The 22,796-nt window shown below is 40.5% G+C and overlaps 1 protein-coding gene across 1 annotated transcript in view; it reads right to left on the bottom strand.

Annotated features, from left to right (window-relative positions):
* mao (monoamine oxidase) overlaps positions 1–22,766 on the bottom strand; it is a 30,923-nt gene extending 8,157 nt beyond the window's left edge. Inside the window, exons 1-6 of the mRNA XM_054615671.1 lie at positions 22,695–22,766; positions 9,384–9,478; positions 8,268–8,405; positions 1,011–1,115; positions 822–913; positions 204–345 (exon numbers count right to left, since the gene is read on the bottom strand). Of these exons, the coding sequence (XP_054471646.1) occupies positions 204–345; positions 822–913; positions 1,011–1,115; positions 8,268–8,405; positions 9,384–9,478; positions 22,695–22,749 (627 nt within the window). The 5' untranslated portion in view covers positions 22,750–22,766. The remainder of the gene's footprint in view (positions 1–203; positions 346–821; positions 914–1,010; positions 1,116–8,267; positions 8,406–9,383; positions 9,479–22,694) is intronic.
* Between the last annotated feature and the right edge of the window lie 30 nt (positions 22,767–22,796).

Raw genomic sequence — 22,796 nt, forward strand, 5'->3', positions numbered from 1 at the left:
AAGTCTGCACTGGTCTCTGTCATCCAGGCTGTGGTTTTTTTTTTTTGCAGAAAGATTTTCTGGAAAGGTGAAAGTTTAGTGGGTAATAAATTAAGAACGATTGTTTTGCAATTTCTTTTTCCTCAAAAGCTGCATCTCACATAAATCTCCAAAATAGACGCACGGGCAGACACAGTGGATTGCGCGTACACACAAAGACCTACCTGTCCTCCGTTGGTGGTGGAGAAGATCCTCATGGTTCCTCCGCACTGCTTCACGTACCAGAGGAACCACAGGGCCGACACCTCGTGGGGTTCAGAGGTCACGTTCACGTTGACAAACAGCGTGGCGAAGTGGCAAGCGGTTCTTGGAATAAGAGAAAGAGATTAAACCAACAATCCTAGACTCAGTTTTTGATTTATAAACCTTTAAATCTTTTAACTAGTTTGGATCAATTCTATATTTACAATGTTGCACTATGGGAAATGTATTTTTAAGAGACAGACTGGCTCATGAATGCATTTTTTATGTCTCTGTGTGTAGTTTGAATGTTAAACATAAGCGTTACTACACATATGATAATATTGCGGCAATAATCCAGCACCTCTTAAATCATATCATATAGAAAGTTTGTAATTAAATAATCTCTTTCCACCTCCCCACACTCTTATTTTGAGACAAACACACAATAAACAAACTGAAAGATAAAATTTACTTTCTATAGATATCGCTATAATATTGTTATCTTGATTTTTTTGGCCACAATGATCGTCATGCATGAACTATTGGTCTCACTCTTGTTAGGTAGAAAAACTCAATATCATCCTGTCTTTTCCCCTTACTTGGTCCAGCAGATTTTCTTAAACAGCTCCTGCATGGTCATCTTGTCCCACTCCTCAGCATGGGGAGCTTTCCAGGGAGCCTCTCTGGGAATCTGAAACACAAGAGGAGAAGGAGGACATTAAGATAAAAAGACAAGACTCAACGAGTGGAGAGTTAAAGCAAAACAACAAAGGCGATTCCTGCTTTACCTCCTTGCCCATCTCGTCCATTGTCCTCCACAGGTTGTTGAAGTCCAACAACACGATGGGGTTCCACATGGGAGGGAAGGAGCCTTTGAACGGGTAAGACTTTCCCTGTTGGACACAAATCATTATAAATATAATTAACACAATCTTCTTCTAATAATTCGTTGTTTACATATGGAATCACTGCTTTTTACTAGCAACTAAAAATGAGCAGTTGCAGATTTGTTACATTTATGTGGTCTAAAGGTAAATTCTGAGGACACATTTTGAGGAAAACAAACTTTTTAGATAGTAAATAAGTTAAAAGTGAAAACATTGCTATTTGCCTTTGGAAACATGCTTATTTGACTTTAGCTGACCTCCAATCTGCTAAATCAGAGTGACTGGACAGATTTCAAAGAACTGCATAGAGAGTAATGGAACAGCTTGGTTTATTGCCAGTTGTGCAACATTTTAGAACTGATTAAAATATTCAGAGTCATCAAGTCTGATAAGAGTGTCCTTCATCCATTTGATGTTTGTCTGTCAGGACTGTTGCTTTATGTTATTGATTTACAATGGCAGCAAAAATCGGGAGGTTACGATCAAGGTTAGTTCCGCCAACTCTCATATATGGACATGCAGAACTAACTCTAGTTAAAGGTTGTTTTTTGTTGCTTTCTAGCAATTGTCTTTTTTCGTGTGTGTTGAGGTAACCATGCATATTCTCTCTTGCCTAACATCACTGACATTTAGATGGACAAGTGCATTAGTTTCAAAGCCCATTAAACACCAGCTTCTGGTGAAATAAACAGAGATTTTGGCTCCACACGGTGATGACTGTGTGACTGCTCTCAGCCTCACAGAGGATCACTATTCTGCTGGAGCTGGCACAGGCCTTCTGGTCTCACTCTCATGCAGTTTTAATGGACCGGGCTGCACCAGTATTGACCCAGAAATGGCCCCTTATTGATTACATTATCACATTTTGGCTTGTCATGTGAATTGCTGCCATTTTGTTGGAGATTCTATCGGGACCACACCCACATAAAACCACCAAATATACCTTTTTATTTTCTCTGTGAATGTTATTTGTTCATTTAATTGTTTAATGATGTGACTGCAACATTTAAGAAAGTTTCTCTAACTGTTATCTGACCTCCCAAACACATTAACTTTGACATAAAAACATGGAAAAATAGGGTCCACGTAGAAGAATTAGCCTTCAAATCAAAAAAGCCACGCATGTTGATTACAAATATATATAATATGTTGCTTTTGCTGAAATCACATATCAAACAAATGCACAAAATAAAAAATATACGCAAGAAAACCATGAAAGGACGTTACTTTTGTTGTATAAAAAAACCCGGTGCAGAGATGTACTGTCAATGCTCTGCCACTTTACTACTACTACTTGTTTGAAAAGAGTTTAAGTAGCTCAGCAATCAAGTGTGATGTTAATCAGAGTAGTGTTTATAGTCATCAAATAATCCACATGTATATTGACCATATATTATAAGGTATACTTTCATTAGCTTTCTGTTTCTTCTTTTTAACTGGAAAAGCCACATTTGTTGAGATTAGGCTGCTACTAACACTGTTTTCAGAAGAGCTTTTAATTTGGTGCGTTCATAAGAATAAAATGATATCTGATTAACCAAGACTGCTAATACCCTTTATATAAAGTTATAATACATAAGCATAAAGATCTCTACGTTTTCTAAGACGCTCTCTCCTAAAGTGAACTGTGTTTTATAAGATTGAGGAGTTTCACTAACTGCAATGTATAATCTTTTTGTAGGTAAGTGAAAAAACCCCAGAAAACTTCAATTTAATCAGATAATTAATAATATAACAGCCAATCCACCAACGACAAGGGCAAAACCAATTTTAAATCAATGACTATCATAAAGTTTCTTCTCACAACGACACCGTCAGGCCTGCTGCTCTTCACAAATACTCTAGTTGTAATCTGAAATAAATATTTTACACATTTTTTCCCAACAACAGCTGAGCCTTTGGGCAACGCAAGGTCAAGTCTGCCCTTTTTTAATAAGCATAATCAACACTAAACTCAGTTCAGAGACAGAAACAGTCTCACAACGCTTAGTATCGTTGCCATGCTCAGAACTGTCCGTTGCCGTGCAGCAACAGGTTTGTCACCATGGTGATGCCGGCCAAGAGGATACAGAAGGAGGAGGAGGAGCAGCATCTGTTTCCACATCAGTGAGCAGTGAGTCAGCCTCACTCAGAGGAGAAAGTATACACCAGACGCTGCATGGAGACACAAGTGAACTGAAAAACACTCCTTCCTTTGGATTTCCATTCAAACCATACGTTCTTTTTTTTTTTGAGCTATAAACAAACATCTGTATTGACGTGAAACGCATTATTTCGCATCATCCTGCAGACTTTTTTCCAGCGGGAACATTGTGTATTTGCACAAACCAACCACTAAATTACCAACTATCTGGTAAACATAGTGGAGGGATCAGTTGCTATAAGAGCCATACGTTTTCTTTAGTTGGTGGAGACCAAATCAGAGCTAAAAGGAGAGTGAATTTTGGACTTGCATTCATAATAAACCCAGAAACACTGCTTTTATTGAACGCTTCTGTTGCCACAACATCTTTATAAGATGATTTCAGTAAATTAATGCAGCTATTGGCTGCTGATGTGAGTTCAAAGTTGATATTTAATATGTTTTATATTCTGATATATGAGCCCTTTAGTTTCTCCGCCAGAAAATGTTGTTTCAAAAGTTCATCTGCTTCAGATGTCTCTAATGTAACCGATGAATGTTATCTTTTGTATTTAGATGGGAGGTCACATGGAAACAGATAAGCAACCTACGTTTATGCAACTACCCCTCTCTCTATCAGGGAGTATCATAAACTGCACAATCATCTGCCATTTCTCTCCGTTGCCCTGTGACTGTGCAAACATGCACGACGTCCACGCCGCTGCAGGATCGATGGGACAATCCCAAGCTCTTTCTCAATCTCTGATAACCAGGGACAGTATTTAATCAAAGTCTGTTTCCCCGTCTCTGATAGCGGTAGCTCATTAATAAATCCAGTGCTGAGAGCTGCAGTGGCCTGTAAGGCAGTAGTTTGCTGATAAGGGAAACCAGCACTGGCCTTTTGGATTACAATCTGCCTCAGAAAAGCTGATTAGCTACGCAGCTTGCTTGAAAGCTAGCCCTAATTACACAAAGGCTTTTGCACGCATGCTGGTTTTACGACTCCTCCATAGCTGCTGTCCTGTGAAGTGATGCAGACCCTTTCATACAAGCAAATTTAATCCAGCGTGTTTTCCTCTGTTATTAAATTCAGAGTTGAAACCTTTACATGCTGCGTCTGTTTAGAGTTTATCCATCTGAGTAGTTTCTTGGCTAATCCAAAGCTACTTACAATCAAAAGACAGTGCGGTGACACTCCCAACAGCAACACACATTTAAAATCCCATGTTGAATGAAGTACAGGTAACGGTTGGATTTATTCTGTTAGTTTGATGAGGACAAAGATGCACAAATCAAAGGTTGTATCTAGATGTGATTCTGAAGAAAAGTCAGTTGCAGGATAACAGAATCAATAAGAGAGTTGTTGCAGTTCCGTCTTTTTAAAATGTAAAATTTAGCAGTAAATCTTTTTGCAACCCTTGGACTATGAGTGCAAATAAAAATCTATTGTTTGATCAGGATGTAATCAATTTGTTGCCTGCTTTGTCATATTGATCCTTTGCCTGATGAAGACCCAGTAGAGTCAGTCCATTAAAGCTTTGGAGCTTTAAGGGTTTGCATACACCGCAATACATTACTGATCCCCGTGGCACACTTCTCTTTTCCCTCAGGAGGCCAGAGAGCATTCAGTGACATGCTGAATAAAGACCTGCATACCCAGGCTTGAATGCATGGTGAAAATATAAGGCTCTGCATTGTCATGGTCCCATTATCAGTCTTGCACCAATGTTCATTTAGTCTGTAATGTTACCGCAGTTTTTTGGCATCCCTCTATCCCTGACTGTTCCACTGTCGGACGCAGAGGTGGTTAAATATAAATAACTTTAACCTCTTGTCCTAGAATGCGCCAAAGGGCATGTGAGTGTAGCTTTAGCCACACAGACAAATTGCAGCCTCATTCTTTATGTATTGCAGTGCAGATTCGAACATTTTGCAACATTTATGCAGACTCAGTGGCTCCAGAAATAGAGCTCAGCTCACGCCTCCAAACACATCCATGCACAAAATGCATGAACGCACAAAACACACACACAGACAGACAAATACACCATCTGACACAGGTAGAGGTGAGCAGCTTTTGATGAAGCATGCTGCCATGGAAACCAGCCAGAAAGCTACGAGTGGCGAGTGTGTGTGAGTGAGTGTGTGTGTGTGTGAGTGTCTGGGGCCTTTTGAGTGGATCTTACAGAGATAGTAGCTAAGGAGACACATTCACATAGGAGCTACCGTATGTTAGTATGGACGGATTCAGAGCTCACATAAACACTTCACATCACCAGGGCTGTCCAGTCAAGTCCTTTACTAAAACCTCAGATTTATTCTCTTACTGCTGTCGGAGCCACATGTCATGCTGGTGACATTTCACAGCACTGCTGAAGTAGGTCAAGTCAATAATACATCAGTGCTGAGGACACAGTGGTGACATAACCTGAAGACTATGAAACACAGCTTCAACTGGATTAGTCCGTATAGCAATACAATATAGCTGAATGCTGTAGACAAATTCATTAAACAATAATAGAGAGGTTTCTTTGTTATTTAGAAATATGTCTCTTAACGTGATCAGAGCACAGAGGTCTGTTTGTGCGGAGGACAAAAAGTGTCACCTGTGTGATGTTGATGAGGTTGAAGATCATTCATTTTATAGTCTACATTCTGTTGTATCAGCACCTTCAAGTTAAGATCTTACTTATATTTGTCTGTTTGACTGGACAGATGAATTGTAGATCACGGTAAATATTCACAAACAAACAAGACACTTGACTTTTTGCAAGTTGCAATCCTTAAAATAGTAGTTTATGTGCCTGCACACATGCATGAGATTCACATGCACCGATGTTTACATGCACTCCAGTGTTACTGTTCATTTTACCTCATTCTGAGAAGCATCCTAGTTCACATAAGATCTGTATTAAGATAAACGTACAGCATTTCCTACTATTGCTACTCATTAATACTTTTATTGTGAAAAAGCCACAGGTATTGGTCACTTAAACGTGTCTCTACCAATCATTTTTGATATTTTTTACTTTTGTGAAAGGTAAATTGGACAAGTAGACAGGTAAGTTGTTAGCTGAGGAGCCGCAGCCGACGGGCGTTTTCCCAGTTGGCAAGTTTAACCACTTTCAGCATGTAACTGCTGTTACATTCAAAGGCAGCCGCCCGGATTATTATTAACCAGTAATTACAAATTGGGCGTAGGTTCATTTCAGAGCAGTTCCGGACACACAGTACGTGCACAATCAATAACTACTACAGTGGGCATGGGGAAGCAGTTGGTAATAGTATGATAAAACAATAAGTTTTAATTTAAAGTATACATTCTGCAGATGGACCTTACACAATAACCCTGCAATAAATACATTTATGATGTCTTTAATACTTTATTGTTGATTCAGTATTTTGTGTTTGTAGTTCTGCTGGGTTTAATTACATTGAGAGGTGTTTAATATAATCTGGCCCCCTCGTGCGTGAGGATGAAATCAGATGGTGGACATTAGCAACAGGTTTCTTTATAACGGAGTGAAAAGTGTGCTTGTGTTTGTAAATTTGTACCCTACACCCATAGGCCAGAATTACTGGAACACAGTCCATCATGAGATAAGCTCTCGCTATCACACACACACGTATACATACAGAAAGCTGCCAGCCACCTCAGGCAGTCCAGTGATTTACAGTAAGTTTGACCAGGGTACAAGGCTGCAGCGGCAAATCAAATCAGGTGGAGGAACACAACTGTGTTAAGGACGTCGGTGCGCCCACAGTAATGAGATATGGAGCAAAGAATACCAAGAAACAAAGATGGCCTCAGCGTCTCTTTCTTTCTTCCTTCCTTCTGTTTGCTTGGCTGTTCATTCAACCACTCAGAGAAAAGAGAAACTGCATTACGGAAATCCCTCCGGCAAAGATAAACATCTCCAGTCACTAATGCTGGAGAGGAGAAGGGGTGGCCTGCTGCTTTTCAGACATATAGGAAGTCACAGGAAGGACACAACGTTTGGTTTTCTTCTGCACAATACCTTTGTATTCTCTAAGCACCACAGGAGATGGTTTGAGCATTTGAGATTTGATTGACACATTTCTAGTTTAGGTAGAGTCTAAGATTATTGTAGTGAATATTCACACCTGTTAATTAGGTACACCTATCTAAAACCAACGCAGTCTAATACTGCAGAATGAACATGGCTTCATAGGTATTAGTTTGACATTTTGGGAAAAACACTTTCTTTTTGCTTTCTTGCAGAAAGTTAGAGGAGAAGATCAACACTCTTCTTTGTCCGTACGATAAATATGAAACCACATCCAGCAGCCCGTTAGCTTAGCATAAAGACTGGAAACAGCGAGCTTGGTTCTGTCCAGCAGTAACAAAATCCAAACAACAAAATTGTACAAAACAACAAAATTGTACAAAACTGTACAAAACAACAAAATGTAACAAAAGTCACAAATTGTGGTGTTACGGAAAGTTTTGTGCCGGACTATATTTTGTACTTCCTGGGGTCTTTTTGTCTCTGTGAGGTTTCCAAGAAAATGTAAAAGTCATTAAGTTATATAAGCCCCTATTTATTATTTCAGATACTCTAATGTTAGTTTCTGACATACAACATGCACTTCATAGTTTAAAACTGCTGTGGTGCATTTATTTGAGCCCGGTGAATATCTAATTAACTAATTTATTTCTAGTTGCTATTATGTAGCCTGGGTTATATGAGTTCAGAATGAAGAGTCATGTTGGCTTATCTTTTGATGCAGGGAATTTTGATTTAACAACAAATAGTATACAGCGCATGAGTCAACTGAATGTTCTATTGAAAAACATCCTGTTGAATGATGCCAGAAGATTTACGCAGAGATGAATGTCTTTTGGATACTGATACATATACAGGATGTTTGCGTTATCTTTTGGAAACGGTCAACACTTAAGCATAAATCAAACTGAAGGACACAGTTAGCGTGAACAGAAATGGCATCAGCCAAAGCTCAGAGTAGAATATTACCTGCCATCCTAAAAACCCACAAACGAATGCTGCACTCACATTGACATAATGCACCAGACTCTCCTGCTCGTTGACTTTGTAGGTCTGAATGCCGTACTCTTTGGCCAATCGGAGGATGCGGTTCTGAGTTGGTCCGATGTAAGCTCCGCCCAGGTCAACCCACTTGGTCTCCTTATTCTGAAGAACAAAAGAAAAACACATCAGAGCATAAACAGACAAATAAGAAAAGCATTCTATTCTATTTACTGATAATGCTGAAAAGTATGTTGTCGATGACAAATGTTTTACTGATAGTAATGTATTTCAAGAAGCCTTTTGTAACACCTTGGACATTGACTACATGTTTTATTTATTAATGCAGTGTTCCTTCTCAAATATACTGAACTAAGCTAGGAATTAGTTTAGTCCTTCCAATAAGACCACAACTTATTTTTGTCACAGACACAGATGTTCATCACAAAGAACAGAGGAGTACCACAAGGCTCCGTCCTGGGTCCACTACTTTTCAGTCTTTATATGTTGAAACAATACTATAATCATCCACTATCCCATTATCGATTACGCTGCTATGCAGATGACACCCAACTCTACATAGCTGTTGATCCTGATAACTTGCCTCCCTCTTGCCTCATCCTTTCCTTTATCATAAATTTACTCATGACCCAAATATTTATCAAGCTGAACAAGAACAGTGGTCCTTGTTGTCGCTCCAAAAGGACAAAGTCAAGACATGTACCTAAAGTTCATTACACTATCCGAGTACCTTACACTGCAGGCAGTAAATCTGCCGGTTATCATCAACTAGAAAATCTTGGTATCACTTTCATAAAATTGTCAATGTCAGACCTTTTCCTGATGCAGAGCAGTTTGTGGAAGGTTTATTATAAGTAGGCTCAACTTATGCAATGCACTGAATGAATCAATTACAGCTCATTCATTATTTTACTTCTCTCCACTTTTTAAATGAATATTTACATTTGAATCATTATTGTCAACAGTTTAGCTGCATTTTATGTATGAATGGTGCAATAGAAATAAAATGTATTATCATAATGGTTATTTATATTACTAATAATTACAGCACAACAGAATTCAACTGCCCAAAAATTGTTTTTAAAGCAGCATCTGGAGTAGTGTTAGCTCTCCTGGTCTCACCCGCACAGTGAAGGTCCGACCACCGACCCGATCCCTGGCCTCCAGGACCACAGGGCTCAATCCATTGGCTTTCAACAGCTTCGCTGCACTCAAACCTGCAGGCAGACAGAGAAACAGGGACGTGAGTAAAGGCCCATACAATACACTTCCTTCCCCACACATACCAAGATTACTCCCGTTTACTGATTGTGCGTGATTGTCATGCGCTGGTGTCTGTTTGGAATGTGAAAAATGTGGGACTTTGTTGAGGTGCTACTCTTTTCTTTAGTCTTAATTCCCTCTGTAGTGTTTTCGCAGTAGAGCCACACAAGGGCTGGATAAGGTCTGTAAAAACTTTATGATAGTTTGGCTAGGTGCCACACCTTTCCTTAAAAATAAATATTTCTTCATGTTTTTGGGAGGCTGTGCTGGTTAACTAAGGATCTTTTGAAATCTGACTAGAAAAATGAAGATCTGTTTGATTTGTGTTTCTTTTTGATTTCATAGCGTGTGTTTTTTCTTATTTTTACACGTCTCTTGTGAAAAAACATTATGTAAAGGATTAAATACCTAACGTTTGCCTTTGGAATGACTTGATATTGAGAGAGTTGTGGTAAAGATGGGAGATCGGGGGGAAATCCTTACAGAGAGAAAGAGGGGGAGAAACTCTTCCACAACAAATTACAAACCAGCTGACCTGCTGATCATGTGAACAAAACGAAAGGGCAGCACAATGAGCAGAACATGACTTTCACATAAACTGATTGACTGATTGACCCACAACAGAGTCTATGACAGAACAACAGCTTTTCACACACTGACCTCACTATCCCTGCCATACCTTTAATTCAATAAGACATAACGTAAAGAAACTTAGGCATGGACAAACACATGGAGAGGATTATTGTGCAGCACATGGCTCCGTAGCTCTGGACTAGGTCAGTGCAGCAGACATTTGAAAGCATAGAAACAGCATAGATACAGAGATTTATATAAGATGAAGATGAGTGGTTACTTGCAGGATGCCACTCACTGTTAATCTGCAAAATATTTGATTTCCTCTGATTTGAGTCTTCCCAAAGATGCAAAAGAGACTCTCTATGAAGTTTCTTCACTCACAGGCTTGCTTTCAAAATTCAAATTTTTTACCTTGTCCTTGGTTTCCACACAACCAATAAGAAACAGCTGCAACTGTTGCTGTTGCTGCTTAGAAACCTTCAACAGTTGTTAATATTGATGGTTCAACTAGGTGTTCACAAGCCATAAAAGTCCTTCAACTGTTAGACACCTTTTGTCTGTAGGAAAAATCTTTGGGACGCTTACTTCTTGGACCAGGGGGACGTGAAATAGCACCTTATTTCATCCTAAAGGTGTTGGATGAGTTTAGGCCAGAGATCTGTATAGGCTAGTCAACTTCTATTAAAACCATTTCATTATTTCCTCTCAAAATGTTACAACAAAGTCGGAAGCACTGTAAAATACCATTCTATGATAGTAGCATTAATATTTCCCTTCAATGAAACTTAGGGTCCTTGCCCAAACCATGAAAAACAGCCCATTAATGAACTTTTGGTTGGTGCCTGAACACCTCAGAGCTCCACTCTCAGCAGGCACACACATCTGTGCAAATGTTTTCCTGAATTCCTTTCTCACCGTCCCATCTTAGCCCCCTAACTCTCTCCTTCCAAATCCCGCAAAGCTCCGTTGAACCTAGCAAAGTTTGTTTAAGTTTAAACACAGTTTGTCCCGTGTTACCCAACGTCTGCCTGCTCTCCTTGTACAAACACACCAAACCCTGACAGGCTTTGGACACAGCATTAGCCCTGACAAGAGGAGGCTCACAAATCTTTCACCGGTTAAATTGATGCTATTACCTGCACTCAGCTCCAAAGGTCAGTCTCTTGTCTTTGGAAAACAAAGAGTGACTGTCTGATTCTCTTGTTTATGCCTACAGCAATCACGGCAAAAAGTAGCATCCTGTTGGGATATCGCTTTGATCAGGAAGCTTGTTTTTTTTCTTAATGGAGACATCATTATTTTAATAAAAATGACAAATAGATCAGTCAAAAGCTTTCATCACTTCAAAGACTCCAGACAAAGCCCCCTGTTGTCTATCTTCATTGCCCCCACCATTAAATGAAGAGGAGGAATGACCTGCACTACTGGAAAAATCAGCATGCTATCCCGAAGTGAACTTCAGCAGAGAGACAGGGGGGCAGATTTAAATTCAACTCATGCAGCAGGGAGGCAGAAAAACATAAACACAGATAGAAGAATATGACATTATATGCATCAATTCAAGGACTTTTCTTGCAGAAATATGAAAATGTGTCCCAGTAAGAATCCAAACAAAAGAAACAACTGTTTAATGTGCTGCTGCTACACAGTGACTCCAGAAAACATGCATACCACACACTCCAAACCTCTCACACTGACATTTACCAGGTTGAGTTTGTGTGTCTGCAGTGTTTAAAACCTCAAAAGGGGGTTACAATAAAAGATGGGTTTAAATAACCTTAATTGTTTTCCAATTTTTCCCCCGAGCCATAGAAATAAATATGCCTGAGGGGATTACAAATGGATTCAAAAAAAAAGGTTGACCAGTCTTTGTTGGAAAGCACTGAGAATCAAAAGAGAGAGAGAACACAGATTTCTCCTCTTCCTCTTCCTCTTCTCCTCGCTATACGAGCCACATTTCCTTTTGCTGTCAGAGGCTTTTCTGCACCTAAAGACATGGCTTGATATTTATCAAACAGATATGACCGCCTTGAAGCGCAGTCTTCCTGTCATCTGAGGAGCAGCTGGTGTGCATTCAGCAGTGCATCTCTTGCCTTTTGTGCGTATGCATTTAAGGAGGGATCAGACAAGAGAGAGGAGGAGGAGATATGATAAGTGAGGTTGATTGTACTGTACGTCTACGGGACACAATTCTCATTTGTGCAGGTGTATTGGATATTAAGTTGTCGCCTGAAAGTCTCCGGCAAAAAGTATGTGCACAAAGAAAGAAATGCCAAATTCAAATGGGACAATCTCACAGAACCAAGCAGGAGGCAGAGAGAGAGTTGAGGCTTTGAGCTCATTAAACATGAAGTTCACTGAGCTGCTAATAATTCATCTTTTGTGAGTCCGTTTATATCTTCTCATCTCTTTTTCATTTCCGTAAAAAAGTGTGTTTAATTATTCTTTTTCCTACGGCATTCATTTTACAAACCTTTTCTGCAAGTAAAGATTATATTTCTTTATAAAAAACTGAATTAAAGTAAGTTGTGGCCTTTGTAAATGTCGCTTCATTAATGGGTAATTCTATTTCAGCATTACTACTTTTTGAGTCAGTCCCTGTAGCTCATTGTGCAATATATGGCTGCTGCATTATGTGCACTATCTAAAGCAAACAAGACAGAAAGAATGAGCACAAATTGAATTTATGGAAACCATGGTGCTATCATGTACTGTAGGTGGATTTGTTCCTCTGATTCTCCCTTTACTGCAGTTGGGTTTATCCTCCCATCTCTCTGCTACTATTTTGCCTCTCTTCTTCTCAGCTATCTTTTTCTTTATCTCTCCCTCTCCCCTGATTCCCCCCCACTGCTCCTCTCCTCTCCACCACAGAACCTTGGGGCTCTGGTTGACCTAATTGTCAAGGAAAAAAAATAAAACCAAACGGTATTTTTCACTGGCTCACAACATGTGATACAGTCAGGAGTGAGTTTAGGATCAACAATGTAAACATTGTAAACACACACACACACACACACACACACACACACACACACACACACACACACACACACACACACACACACACACACACACACACACACCTTTTCATCTTCTGCCCTATGTGCTGGAAAAAAGAAATAGGGGCAGACACTGTTTCCTTGACAACAGTAATTGTTAAGATGGAGCCACTTGGCAGGAACAAACTCCATTTTTTTACTGAGTGTGTGCATGTGTGTGTGTGTGTGTGTGTGTGTGTGTGTGTGTGTGTGTGTGTGTGTGTGTGTGTGTGTGTGTGTGTGTGTGTGTGTGTGTGTGTGTGCGTGCCTGCACTGAATCTCTTCCAATCTTTGACAATAACTCAATATGAACACTCAAATGTTTAAATAAATGATTTAGTTTTTTGAGGAGGTCCATCTGAGGTAACATTGGAGCAGATCTCCTTGAGAGCATTTTGAAAATGTTCAGTGTCAGGAGGTGGGAACTGTTTTCACATTTATCCTCAACAGTGTGGATGTGGCCAAGTTAATTGTTTGTTCATGAAAATCCAGGTAATAAAGTGGATGTTAAGCATGTTAGTATGGTGACAGACTGATAACCTGTCCTGGTTTTACCCCAACTCTCACCCAGTGCATTCTGGGATACTGGATGGCCTCCAGCCCCCTGCAACCCTGAACAGGATTCAGTGTCTACAGCTGCAGGAGTCTGGTTCCCAATTTCTTGTTTTCTGATTGTCAGCCTGATTATGTCATAACTTAAATGTGTCTAAGCCTTTTTCTCTCTTCACTGCCGCTCGGTTCCCTCTGTTTTCCCCTCGTTCCACGTCTTGCTCACCTGTCATTCGTCTTTTCACTTCCAATTGCTCTTGCCATGTTTTGTCCCCCAGTGTTTCCCATTCGTGATAGTGTAAATCACATTAGCAGGCTTCACTGACAGCATATGAGAGTTGACGTGCACCTTCAGCTCAGAATCCAACAGCAAATCCACATGTGAAATGGCACTTATTCTTCTTGACTGTCCTTATATTAGGGATACAAATTTAGATTTTTTTCTGACCAATAGGCAACCTTCGATAACCAATCATAACAGAATAGATTAGTTCCTTGCATGAAGGGTCCTGTGGTTAAAGCGACTAAGAAGCTGCACCGCTGCAACGATAACGGATGCACAAACAGGTTAAATCAATTATTTACCTTCAGCTGCAGTGTATGCATTCAAAGTGAGCTGAGTCAATACTTGAAGGTTAAAACACTGGAGACCACTGATTGGTCGGAGAGAATCGTTGCTATCAGGACAGGGGACATTCTGCACCAACCCATCATTTTTAAATAGCCAAGCTACAATCAAAAGCCACAGCAATTTCTGCATTCACTCGACACATAAGGGAGTGGTGCTTTTTCCCATGGTGGATGTGTCATCAGGTAAAGACCCAAATATGTGGAGATATCTACTGTCTGCTATTTCACATATTCTTTCTACCGAAATTCAATACACTCCCTGCTTCCCGAGAGCTGAATGTGTAAATAAAACACTATTTCCACGAACACGTTCTTCTTGGAGGAGTCACATTACGCTCCCCCTGACAGGAAATTGTTGAATAAAACACATAAATCTCTCAACAAACCATTTGACAACTGCTGTTCTGCCTTCTGAAAGTATGCTTGCCAAGCTGCTAAATACAGTCAGTATATGACATTTTTTTTGTCTGCACCTCAGCAAAGTGTTATTTTCACTGGAATCCAAACAAAAAAATCCATTACTGAGTGACAAGTGAGTCACTTGAATTGGGAACCCTATAAGGCTCCATATTGATCCAGAGGGGAAGACATTTACGAGGCACGCAGCAATCAAATTTTCCCTGTCTCATGTTCTCAGAGCGGAAACACTGATTGGCTGTTTACTGGCAACAAGCTGAGGAGCAATATTGACAAGGGATTGAAATTCAGACAGACAGATGTGAGAAAGAGCGGACAGGAGAGTAACTATTGTTCTCTGTGTGTTGGCCTGAAAGCAGAATGATGTGTAATTATATACATTTGAGTTTTTCAGTGAACATTTAATACATGAAAACTCATCTAATCACCAGATAGAATATTACAAATCTAAAAAAGCAGTTGATTCTTGTTAGATGAATATGTTTGGCTGACAGGTCGCCATATTATAGAGGGGTTGTGTGCCGGACCAGAGCCGGATCACGGTCCTGTGAGGCTCCTGGTCACATGGTCTTTTGGAGGCCTCCCCTCCTCCTCTGCTTGATTATGACAAAAATCAGAATAATCATAATCGCGATCATTTTTGTCAATATGTCAATATTAACATTATGATTATTTATCACAACTACTCATTGACCTTAGGAACATCATGAGTTTATTCGTTTTAAAACATTTTAAAAAGAGTTTAAACTTTTAATTAAGTTTTATTTAAGTTGCCCTCGTCTTTCGTTTTAAACTTTTATTTAAGAAAAAATATTTTCCACTGTGGATTTTTCAAACTTAAATAGAACTCTTACTTTAAATAAAGGCTCTCTATCCCTCACCTTGGCTCCAGCTGAACTCAACATGCCACGGCCTGGCTGAGAGTGAGTTTGGGCGGATTTTGGGGTTAAATGCATCAATCTTGAGCAATATGAAATCAAAATAAAAATGCTAGATCTATTAGGAACTTTGTGCATGTAATCACGATCACAATGGTTGTATAAATTGGAACGGTTATGACACTGCAAAAAAATGGCACGCAAAAAGTAACAAGACAAGGTCTGTGTTACATGACATGTCATGTCATGTTCCTCACTGAGGAGACGGCGCAGGTGCTCATCCAGGCTCTGGTCATCTCCCGCCTGGACTACTGCAACTCACTACTTGCCGGAGCCCCGGCGTCGGCCATCAGACCTCTGGAGCTTGTCCAGAAAGCTGCAGCACGTCTGGTGTTCAATCGCCCCAAGTTCTCCCACACAACTTCCCTTCTCCGTTCTCTACACTGGCTCCCTGTAAGAGCTCGCATCCAGTTTAAGCCTCTGGTGCAGTGAAAGGAACAGCTCCTTCCTATCTCCAGGCCTTGGTCAAGCCCTACACCCCCGCCCGACCACTTCGCTCTGCTGCCTCGGGGCGACTGGTTGCCCCGTCGCTCAGAGGTTTTTTCTGTCCTGGCCCCTCAGTGGTGGAATGAACTCCCCACTGACGCGCAGGCTGAAAACTCACCTCTTCATGAAGTACTACCCTGAGCCTTCCTCGTAGCACTTATTGCATTCGTATTAGTTTGTTGCACTTATTGTATTCGTATCAGTTCGTTGCACTTATTGTATTCGTTTATTGCACTTATCCTATTCGTATTAGTTTGTAGCACTTATTGTATTCGTATTAGTCTGTTGCAATTATTGTTTTCGTAGTAATTTGCCTCTGCACTATACTTTTGCTCTGGTTTATGCTCTTAGATGCTTGTTTAAGAAAGGAGATGCACTTATGACTTCTGGTGACTAGTAGTTCTCTTGAATACCTATGTTGAATACACTTCCTGTAAGTCGCTTTGGATAAAAGCGTCTGCTAAATGACTGTAATGTAATGTAATGTAATGTCTGTTGGGTTGCCGACATCTCAACAGGCCTCTCTATATTTCTTTGAGGATTACCAACCACAGTGTACTTTAACATGTGTTAAACAGAGATAAGAGTGGTATTTATCTGCACATTAAAGTCTCTGCAAGAAATCACACAAGCACATTTCCAAAATGTCCAATTATTCCGTTAAACTGACAAATCAAAAAAGTGTATCGCCATCATCAGCTGCAATGTGACTGAGGGGAAATAATAAAATGTTACAGTTTACCTTCATACAAACATTCAGTGCAGCTCACAGAAATTAAATCTGATAACAGCTGAACAGTAATTTGGTCCAACAAACACTGAACAGAAAGAGAAAATAGGAACATTTCCCACAGAGAGATGAGGACTTGTGGTGTTGCGCAAACATCCATCAGCTTCGTGTGTTTTTTTCACCACAATCAGTGTCATCATTAATAATTTTAACACAGCTGAGATTACAGCTGCACAGTTCTCATGGCTTTACCTGCTCCACACAAGACAAACACAGAGGCGCAGGCACGCAGAAAATTACAAATGGAAACAAACATGAGCAGTCCATCTGATGATTATATGTGGCAGCTCAGCCAACAGGTCCCCATGTTTGCACAGCTGGACGGAGAAAGTGGTGTTCTGGGATTGCAGACATGTTGATGTTACTAAGACAAGCTGTCAGAGAAGGTTCATACAACCCCAATAAAATGTATTTTGTTTGACAAACACCCATGTTTGATTTCCATACTTCTTAACTCAGTTGCTTCCAGTCTCAAACCCATTTTACCAAATCAGAATATCAGTACGTATTTGAGAATACCTTAATCTTTATATCTTTTTCCTTTATCTCCCCCGCTGCTACAAGCTGTCAGAGCTACGTCACCATAGAGTCCACACTGTCACTAACTGCACTCCCTAAATTAAAACTATCTATATTATGGAAAAACAAAAAAACAAAAATTTCACAAAGAAGCAGACAGAAGGATCTACAATATGTGTTTGAAGGATATATGCAGGTTGTCAAACTAATTCATCATTGAAAACAGGTTACAAAGATAAAGAAATAAGCTAAAGCTACACATCACGGTGTGAAATTGAACCACCTCATCAGCTGGGGATTCCAGACAGAAGACAATGAAATTATTGAACAACGCTGTTCCTGCAAAGCCTTTATTTACTGTTACTATCGTTAAAAAGCAAAGGACAGCATGTGTATACTTCAGTATACCGTCAGAAGATAGCCTAGCTTAGAAGTGCTTACGCTAGTTAACGATGTGCTAACAGTCTCTGCTAATGTTAGGTTCACAGGATTTTACGAATAAATGTCTCCCCGTCAACCTCTCAGGGTAACCAGTATCAATAATACACAAGGTTTAACCATGACTAGCTCTAAAGCCATAAAACCACCTTGGAAATGAAGAAAATCTACAACGCTATGATTGGCCATTCTGCATTCGATGGGCGGGACTTAGCTAATTGTCAATTCTGTCTCTATGTCCTGTGTGTGAAGCCCTGTTACTTTACTGTACAAACAACTCTGAGCCGTGTAGAACAGTGGACATGCTTTCTGTTTACTATGCAAGTCTTGACAAGCCCCATCATGGGCTGAAGCTTCAGGATATACAACTGACCTGTTTTACAACCCGGATGAGCGTGAACTCAGAGCAGCAACAGTTTTATCACATTCACTCCAATACACACCACTGCACCTCCACTACTCTTTGTGCTTGTATAGATTAATACTTTGTCTGTGCAATTAATGCATTTATTAGCAACATTATTGATGCACTCCGTTTTGGTTTTACTCCCAAAAAAACATGATCGCTTATCTGTCAAAACGGTCATATTATTTACAATCTGTCTGATCATGTGACTGCTCAGGTTAGTAACTCGTTTAGACCTGTATCTGATGTCGCCATGTTTGGTGTTCTTTAATGAGTACCAACAAAAGGTGATAGAGCACAGATCCACTGAGTTTGGCAGATCAGACTTCTTTATTAAAGAAGCAAACTCTTGGAGCTCATCAGTATTTACTTATCTAAAAATCAAGATGAAATCATGGCTAAAGTCAGCCCAATTATGTCATCATCACGAATGAACGCAAACACTTGACGTGTCTTAATATTGTGAAATCGTGTGGTTCTTGTTGTGAGGCCTTAATGTTGTTCAGGGTTCATTTTCTTGATGTTATTCTCTGACTGCAGATGTAATTTAGCTCATAGCTAACTGGTGCAGTTATGTAGCTGTGAATTGTCCCTTTCAAATAAATAAAATAAAAATAAATAGGATTTGGACGTGTCCCTTACGCCAAGGCAGTGCTACATTTTTCGGTCAAACGGTGTCACTTTAACCCCCATAGTGCTGCTGATAGGAGCTGTGCAGAGGAGCCAACTTTGTGTGTTTTCTGCAGGAAAAAAGGTTATTTTTATACCTGGCCTGCAATCTGGCAACCCAGTGCCCTTCACTGTCAGCTAGCTGCATTAAAGAGGGTTATAGAGCTGCAAACCAACACAACTGTGCATATAAGCCATTCGACAAATAATAAAAGTCCTTCCTAAAGTTAAGACTGTACACAGATGTAATTTGTCACTGCACGCATGGAAGACGTCCTCAAGGGTACAGGTCCTTTATTTCTATAAAGCATGTTCTAATTTAACAGACAATTAACTTTACGGCCCGACTTCTCAGGGTGATGGTCTGTGTAGAGGAGGAATCCAGCAGACTGTTTATAAGGCCACAGCCCAGCAAGTGCAGCCATGTTCTGTAAATCATCTACTGCACAGTTCATTGGGGATACCTGCATGATGGGCTGGGTCAAGTAAAGGAGCAAAAAGTCCTGACAACCAGTCACTTTTTTGCACAGTGTTTCAACACTTCCACCCTCTTTCCAGTTCCCTAACTACTCTCCTCACAAACAACTCGTTTCTCTTTCTCTCTTCCCCAATTCTCAGAGACTCTGCCTCCTTTGTCCTCTCTTTGTTTCCCCAGTTCGCCTCACTCCATTTTCTCACATCCACAGCTGCTGAGACGTAACAGGAATAAGTGGTTCCCTCCTTTTCGTCGCCATTATTTCTGTTTTTCTGCACTCTCGTCCCTCCTCCCCCCCCTCGGCATCCTCTCTGCTGCTGGTTTGATAACAGGCTGTCACAAGTGTTTAATGTTTTTTCTCAGAAAGTGCTCGCTGCCCCTCCAGGCCCGCGGTTCTTTAGCCGGTGGGCGGCTGGCAGGCAGGAAAATGACAATTGCATTTGCAGGCCGACGGAGAAACAAACCTCTCAGGAGAGAGGGTGATGCAGAGAGAGAGAGAAGCACAGGGGAGGACAGAGCTCTCCTTCTACCTCCATGTTTCATCTGTCCTCTGATTAGACATTGATTGTTATATGTGGACCTCATTGCAGGCCAGTAAAGGGCAGCAGTATAAACAAATGGTGTAATTACGAGACCCTAATGTGACACGAGGTGGGGAGAGGCAGGGCCAGAGGGGGGCTGTCTGCCAGTTTTATTCAATTAACTTTTAGTTTTTTTCTGTGGCATTTGTTTTGCCTGTTTGACTGGTATTTGAACTGACACTGACCTACATTCTTCACTGGTTGACACACAGACTGATGTGCAGGCAAAGCCAGCAGTCAATTGACCCGTCAGTCTAATAGGAAGAGGTCAGCGGCCCGGCGGAGGGGGGGGTAACAGAAAAGGACGGGTACAATTCAGGAGAGTGAAGCCAAAAAGAAAGTGCCTTTAAGTTGCATTAAAGGCACTATCCTTCTTTCTAATGGCCAGCAGGGGGCGACTCCTCTGGTTGCAAAAACAAGTCTGGTTGTATAGAAGTCTATGAGAAAATGACTCTACTTCTCTCTTGATTTATTCCCTCAGTAAACATTGTTAACATGAGTTTATGGTCTCAATCTCTCTCGTCTTCAATACAGCATGATGTTCATTTAGTAAATTATTATCCCATTTAGAGTCAAATAGACCATAAATCCCGATATGCTTTAGGGCAGGGCTACCTTGTGATTGACACGTTGCTACCACTACAACTTTCACAGTGTGTTTTCAGTTCATACAACTTAGATGTCCTGTTTTGGAAGCCTAACAAAGTCTTATTCAGTGTTCTGTTGTATTTAGCGTCACCTTCTCGTGTCATTTCTTGATGCAAAAAAAACAACAACAAGATGTTGAAAGCCAAAACCAAGAACTCCAGGGTTCAAAAGGTCAATTCACAAACCAATGGGTGAGTCAACGGGGACTACGTCACTCTATCTATGTTTTTATTCCACACATTCTTCTTGGTTCAATCTCTCTCAGGCAAAACAATATCCTCAACACAACAAGTTGACGGTCTTTAAATCCTCCAGCTGCACTTTGACCCTAAAAGACTGGCTGCTCATCTGCACAAGGGTTGTAACTTGAGTTGTAGAGCTATAAGTGTAGCTGTAGGGAGTGTAGCTGCCTTTATAGCTCAAGTTGTGTGATACCACATTGCAACTCTGTGATCCAACACACACATGTACACACACACACACACACACACACACACACACACACACACACACACACACACACACACACACACACACACACACACACACTTAAATCAACATCTCCAACACTTTAACCTAATTATTCTGTTGCAACTACAGAATAATAGATCTGCTCAGATTTAGTTATTTTTCTAAGTCTCATGAGATAGAAGAAAAAAAAATCACACCCCACTAAAAACAAAGACATAATGTTGCACAGGGTAAAAAAAAAACATGAAACTGAAGGATTGCACACTAAAGAAGGAAATGCATTTAGCCTGTGCTACATTTTGACGGGAACAATCACATTAACGTGGGCGTGGGAACCCTCTTGTACTCATGAGGTGACAGCGATCTGTGATGTTGTGAATTATTGGCAAAACACAGAGACAGTCTGTAATTAAGACAAAAGGGACATTCATCCCCCCATTCCTCAAATTAAATGAAGTGCTACTTAACAAGACGGTGTGCTTTCAAATAGGGCTGGGCAACATATTGATATTATATTGATATTGTGAGATGAGATTAGATGTTGTCTTAGATTTTGTGTATCGTAATATCCTCATGTAGCACATATAATGTCTGTAACGGTTTTAAAGGTTGCATTACAGTAAAATAATGTAGTTTTCTGGTAGATCCTCTATGATTTGCCTTCACCCACTTAGCCATTATATCCTCGTTACTGACATAAAAAAATGCATTGCGTCAATATTGTGTGAAAGCACAAATGCTCAACCCTTTAAACCTCATTGCATTATCAATAATCATAGTATTAGGCTGTTAATATTATGATATTTGATTTTTCTCCACATTGTACAACCCTGCCTGCAGAGGAAGCTGCAGAATCTTTGGTATTCACACCAGAAACCAGAAGACACAATAGTACTAATGCTGTTATTGTTGGGAGATACTGCAGCCATCCAATTATTAACATCCAAATGCAATGGCCCATTATACATATGACATGTTTTTAAGAAGAAACAGTATCATCAGCAATGTTTGCATCCCTTGTACTGCACATATCAGCTGCTGGAAGTAGAACAAATGATGCTGAGGCAGACACATCTCTAATTGGCTGAGAGACCAAACCAAAACAAGTATGGAGCATTAAGAGAAGCATGCATGCACATGAAGTCATATCAGGCTCACAGATCCCCCCTACACCACCACCACCACCACCACCACCACCCACTCCTCCTCTTATGTAATACAAAGTATGCTCTGGCTGATTATCTGTTACTTAACGCGGTGATATGCAGCGGTGCGGTGGAGACGCGTAATGGATGTTACACCATTTTCGACAAGATAAACAATCCCTTTAACCCTCTGCAATTATCACATATATTGCAATCCTTCTTTGGTTTTCTTCCCCTCTTCTTGTCAACAACACCCGAGCAGCCCTTGTGCAACAGTTGTGTGGACAAAAGCGCAGCTCCAAAGGAGGAGGTTTTCTTTTGGATGAAGGGGTTTGGAGGGGATTCGACCATTCTGGTTCTGCTCCATAGTAAAGAGAACCTGTGATACACCTACCAGATATTCCTCCTCCGACCACTATCACATCGTAGGTGTTGCTGGGTGCAGTCATGGTGCAGTCTGGTCCGTCTCTCTCCTCTGGTGGCTGAAGGCAGAGCG

This window comes from Anoplopoma fimbria, chromosome 16 (assembly GCF_027596085.1).
Source record: "Anoplopoma fimbria isolate UVic2021 breed Golden Eagle Sablefish chromosome 16, Afim_UVic_2022, whole genome shotgun sequence".
Taxonomy (NCBI): Eukaryota; Metazoa; Chordata; class Actinopteri; order Perciformes; family Anoplopomatidae; genus Anoplopoma; species Anoplopoma fimbria.